Here is a 5,682-nt window from a genome sequence, read left to right as displayed (position 1 = left end):
AAGGTCATTATCATTAACATTTTTAGAAGCAATTACATATATAAAAATATGGATTTATTATTCTTATGTTGCAGGAAGAGAAAATCTCTCTTGCAACATCGAAATCTAATATTTTAATATTTTAATATTTTATCTTGAGTTTCTCTTTCCTCTTTTATTTGATTAAAATATTTGGGCTAGTTGTTGTATGAGAGATTTTATCTTCCTGCAACATAAGAGTAATAGAGCCCATTAAAATATCATCGCAATAACTTTAAATTTTCAAATTTTAATGAGATCTCATAATTTTTTTATTATGAGAACCATTTTATGGATTGTTTTTTTAGAAATATGAAGTTGTCAATTTATACAAGAAATATCTTTGACCTCTTATAGATTGTCACTTTGAAATTTATTTCTTTTTGTCAAGGAATAATATCATTTGCATACTTTAAATTCACTAGTTATCATAAAGGGACAATTAATCACAAGAATATTTACAACTTATATATATGATTTAGTTAATTTTTGGGTATTTGTAAAAATATATGACAATTGGCTTGCAATATTTTGCAAATAAATTATTGTTTGAGTTTTAAGTTCACATTATTTGGACAAACATATGGAGTGGACAATGTTACAACAAATGTTTTTTTGTGCTTCCGACCCTTTACCTTTTTTCATTTAATGACAGAAAAAATATTCATCAAAATAATAATTTAAAAATTTTGGTTCTAAAGATATCCCCACTAAACGTTAAATATATATATAATGATAGATGGACTATTGCAAGTTAAAAAAAAATCCAAATGGATTTTTCTTATTCTCATATTATGATAATGAAAGATATTAAAATAATTATAATAAAATCTATCATTATTTATGTCAGATAATTAAACTTAATTTTTTTTTTTTTTGGTATCCTAATTAAACTTATTTTATGTTACACATGTTACAACAACAAAAAAACTCGGAGATTCCTCCTCATATATCCGGCCAATAATTTTGTAAGCAACATTTTGATTATCAAAGGTTAATTTAAACACATACAAAATAAACTAATACTTATAAAAACTTCATTGAAACAATTAGATCGATGAATTCTAACGTTTATAGAAAGGGAAAAGTATTCGTCATTTTAAAGAGAGTTATGTTATTTTAAAAGAGATACAGATACAGAAAATTTAAATTTTAAATTTAAAATAACCACCTACTTTCTCTCTCCTATGGTTTCCGTTTTTCTGTGTCTATCTCTCTCTTAAAATGACATAACTTATGTCATTTAAAATGACAAACATCAAACCCTTATAGAAAAGCTATTCCGCAAAATAAATTATCTTACAATAACCAACACCCCCAAAAAAAAATCTTATTATAATTTATTTTTTTCGTAAACAATCTTATTTATAATTTTTAACACACAAGAATAATTTGTATGCAAATAATTACATATTTATATTTTTGTAATCTTATTATCATGGATGAATTTTTGAGAAAAAAGATAAAAATTATTTACATTTGAAAATGTAAAGTTTGAGAACTACATTTTTCCTGTTTGAATTAAACTTTTGGGTTTAAAATACTTTAGATGATTTTATGGGTTCATTTTTTCTAAAGTTACTTTAGATAATTCTGTATAATGTTCACCGAAACAATATCGTTTATGGGTAAAAAATTTGGTGTGTTTGTAATTTTAATTTATTTCAGGGTTATAATAGTTTTTATCATTCTAATTTTTTAATTTTTCAACCCAAAACGACATTGTTTTGGTAAACATAGACAAAATTGTCTAAAATAACATTAGATACTTTTTTTCTCAAATTTTATCTAATGTTTATCAAAATACACACAAAAAGGTATGTGTATCCATGTGGACCCGTGTGAATATAAAAAAGAAAAAGAAAAATATGGGTCATGCATATTTTTATATGTATATTTTGGCAAATATTAGATAAAGTATGTAAAGTAACTTTAGAAACTTCAAGCCCTAAAAAAATTTTGATGTTGGAAAAATGATCTTTTACAAAACCACAATATAACAAAATTTTATTTTTTTCATAAGATAAAAATTATAAGTGATTTTGAAAAGGGAAAAATATTTGTCTTTTAAAAGATATAACTATTTTAGATCATAATCATTGATTTTCGTCAATCAACAGTTAGAATTTATTAGGTCAAACTTATTAATTAATTAATAATTCACAATACAACTCAATAAATTCTAACCGTTAATGGGCGGAATTCAATAATTAGGATATAAAAGGACACAATATTAATCCTTTAGGGGGTGTTTGGTACACGGTATTCTTTAGGATTCTTGGGAAACTGAATTTTTCTAAATTTTTAATTTTCGGATATTATCGTAAACTGAATGTAAAAATCATATTTTTAAAAATTAAGATTTTCGGATAAATTTTTTTTTTTTCCTCTACGCAACGCCCTCTTAAAACTAAAGTTTTTTCCTTTTAAAAATTAGTAATTGTCAATGTGATGAGTAAGACAAAGAGGAAATGTGGGAGAAAAAATTAGGATTATATGAGATAATTATTGACCGTTGGATTTAATTCTGATCCGATGATGATGATATTGGTGGTAAGGGTGATAAACTTACCTGATCATGTCAAAAAAAAAAAAAAAAAAAAAAAAAAAACAGATCTCTAGTTGTTTGGTAAATTTGGGTTTTGGGTTTGTAGGCGAACGAGTGTCTCTTGCTGCTGCGTTTGGGTTTTCTCTGTACTCAGTGCAACACACCCAACACAATCGCTATCTCTGGTATGATTCTCCTCTTTCTTCCCAATACTTCAACCGTTCTTTTCTCTCCGATTCCTTAATTCGTTGAAACCCTCTTTCTTTTTTGCTTGGAAAATCATTTTCACTCCCCCCCCTCCATATACTCAACTAAGTAAACCCTAATTCATTATTACCGAAAAAGTTTTGGGTTTTCCCATGTATCATCAACTATGAACTCGTGCGAGTTGTTTGGTTCAGATTTCCCTGTAATTGATCTTGTGTTCACTTCTGCTGGATTTGTATGCATTAATATGAGGGTTTGATATTTGACTTTTAACTTGAGACTTTTCTTCTAACATCCAAGTTTCTCTCACCTGTGGTCTGCATTCTCTCAAATAGAGTGGCAGCGACTATTGTTTTTGTGATATATATTGCTTTTAAATGTTTACTACCTTAAATGGAGTTAGGTTGCTTGTTTGGAATTGGATTGCTATTGTTTTTTCAGTGTTTTCTCAACATTGATAGATTTTTCAATGAAGTTGTGTCTTTTTTTACTTGTGCTCTGGATTTTGTGAATTATATTATTTTGTGTGCTATCAGAACCTGTGTATAACTTTTATTTTGCTCCAGAGACACCATTTGGCAGTTAATATAACCATCATTATGTGCTGTTATTTAGAACTATCTGCTTTGGAAGCCCCTAATTGCCAATAATGGGGAAATCTTTCATTTGGATGTGAGATGCACTATCGATTGTTCTATTTGATACATCATTTCTGCTGAAGAGCAGCACTTTACTATTTGATATGTGTGTGTGCACGCATTAATACACTGGAAATTTCTCTTTTTGGGTATTACTTTGAGGTGCAAGTTTGCTTAAAATGAAATGCTGAGTAGTGATTCAGAACTTGCCTTTCTTTAATACTTGTTGCTTCTTTTTCTGCATTATGTATAGGTTGGTGTGTGTCCAAGATGGTTTTTTCTTGAATGTTCATGTAGTAGTTAGTGGATAGTTCCATGATTTCTATGATATTTTATCTTTTTGCTTTGTCAGTTGTTGATTCATTATTTTCTCTTTTTCATTTGTTTTGGAGAGTATTGGTGGGGGCTGGGGGGCATAAAGAGGTTATAATTTCCTGATGCTATTATTAATGGGTATGGTAGATGAAGGCCTACAGAATTAAGTTAAATGTCCATAGTGTCTGTAGTCTTTTTGAAATCTTACTGCTAATTCTTCTGGTTCTTTTTCAGTGTTGGAGACTTGAGCTTATAGGAATTGACATTTGCTTAATTTCAATTCTAAATTAAGGTCAACATGCAACTTTTTCCTGCTGAAGGTGAAAATGCTTTGTCAGTTGTTGGTCCAAGACCAATGGAATGGTCTACTGTTCCATATAGTGCTCCTTATGGTCCCAGGCCAAATGGAAAGCAGCGGACGTCAAGTCTGGAATCACCAATCATGTTACTGACGGGTCACCAGAGTGTTATATATACGATGAAGTTCAATCCAGCAGGATCAATTGTTGCATCAGGATCTCATGACAGAGAAATTTTCCTCTGGAATGTGTGGGGAGATTGCAAGAACTTCATGGTTCTAAAAGGTCACAAGAATGCAGTTTTAGATCTTCACTGGACTACAGATGGGACACAGATAGTCTCTGCCAGCCCTGACAAAACATTGAGGGCATGGGATGTGGAAACCGGAAAACAAATCAAAAAGATGGTAGAGCATCTGTCATATGTTAATTCATGTTGTCCTTCTCGGAGGGGGCCACCTCTTGTTGTCAGTGGCTCTGATGATGGAACTGCTAAATTATGGGATATGCGTCAAAGGGGTTCCATCCAAACATTCCCAGATAAATACCAGATTACGGCGGTTGGCTTCTCTGATGCATCTGATAAGATCTTCACTGGTGGCATTGATAATGAAATCAAGATATGGGATTTGCGTAAAGGTGAAGTTGTCATGACACTTCAAGGTCATCAAGATATGATTACTGGCATGCAATTGAGCCCTGATGGTTCCTACCTTCTTACAAATGGCATGGATTGCAAGCTTTGCATTTGGGATATGCGCCCATATGCTCCACAAAATCGCTGTGTGAAGGTGTTGGAAGGGCACCAGCACAACTTTGAAAAGAACTTGTTGAAATGTAGTTGGTCACCTGATGGAAGCAAGGTCACAGCTGGGAGTTCTGATCGAATGGTTTACATCTGGGACACCACTTCTCGACGCATCTTGTATAAGCTTCCCGGCCACAATGGATCTGTTAATGAGAGTGCTTTTCATCCCGAGGAACCTATTATTGGGTCTTGCAGTAGTGACAAGCAGATTTATCTGGGGGAGATATGAAGCATAAACGTTTACAAACTTGCCATTAGGATGTGATAGACTTTAAAAATGCTGTATTCATTATGTTATTTCCTGGTGGATCAACTCAGTGAGTGACTATTATTTTCAGGGGAAAACGTTTTTGTCTCCTGCTTTGGTTACTAATTAATGTGGTTTGGGTTTTGACATTGGTGAAAATGGTTCCATCTGATCCTTTCGGTGTGATCATTTCCTACCCTCTTTCTTTGTAGCCACCTTCACCAATTCTCTTCTTTATTCTTTTTTGTCCTCAACTTCTATTTCTACAATTGTCTTCCCGTATTTATTATTCTCATCAGCAACGTTGTCATATATCAACTTCACAGATGATAGAGACAAATAAGAGAAATGAATCGAATCTTAATTATTTAAACATTTTCTATTTCATTGAAACCTTTTCCCTTGTAAACTTCAAATTTTGCTAACTTGCCATGACTTTTTTTATTGTATTATTATTATTATATGTAGGAATATCATTTAAATTTGGATTGAAAATCCAAATGTTAACAATAATTCAGCTGGATAGATACCACTATTTACACGTAATATTGAAAATTAATTTATAATTTCTAGACAAAATTCTTGTTGGCTTATATCCGTTA

General features: G+C 31.2%; 1 protein-coding gene across 2 annotated transcripts; it reads left to right on the top strand.

The window, feature by feature from the left end:
* Window positions 1-2,676: 2,676 nt before the first annotated feature.
* LOC133289410 (uncharacterized) lies at window positions 2,677-5,390 on the top strand. Of its 2 annotated transcripts, none has more exons than XM_061487337.1 (2): window positions 2,677-2,751; window positions 3,961-5,390. In XM_061487337.1, exon 2 carries the CDS (start codon window positions 4,025-4,027, stop codon window positions 5,060-5,062), a length of 1,038 nt encoding a protein of 345 aa, XP_061343321.1. In that variant the 5' UTR covers window positions 2,677-2,751; window positions 3,961-4,024; the 3' UTR covers window positions 5,063-5,390. The 2 variants fall into 2 exon arrangements, with proteins under 2 accessions (XP_061343321.1, XP_061343322.1); XM_061487338.1 differs by lacking the exon at window positions 2,677-2,751 and adding an exon at window positions 2,761-2,975.
* The last annotated feature ends 292 nt before the right edge of the window (window positions 5,391-5,682 follow it).

Source organism: Gastrolobium bilobum, unplaced genomic scaffold, assembly GCF_033153095.1.
Source record: "Gastrolobium bilobum isolate Gb01-03AN ecotype WA unplaced genomic scaffold, APGP_CSIRO_Gbil_v1 utg3711, whole genome shotgun sequence".
NCBI classification, from domain to species: domain Eukaryota; kingdom Viridiplantae; phylum Streptophyta; class Magnoliopsida; order Fabales; family Fabaceae; genus Gastrolobium; species Gastrolobium bilobum.
This window is presented reverse-complemented; position numbering and strand designations above follow the sequence as displayed.

Coding starts and splice junctions, on each gene's coding strand:
- LOC133289410 (XM_061487337.1), top strand. CDS start 4,025: ATGCAACTTTTTCCTGCTGAAGGTGAAAATGCTTTGTCAGTTGTTGGT.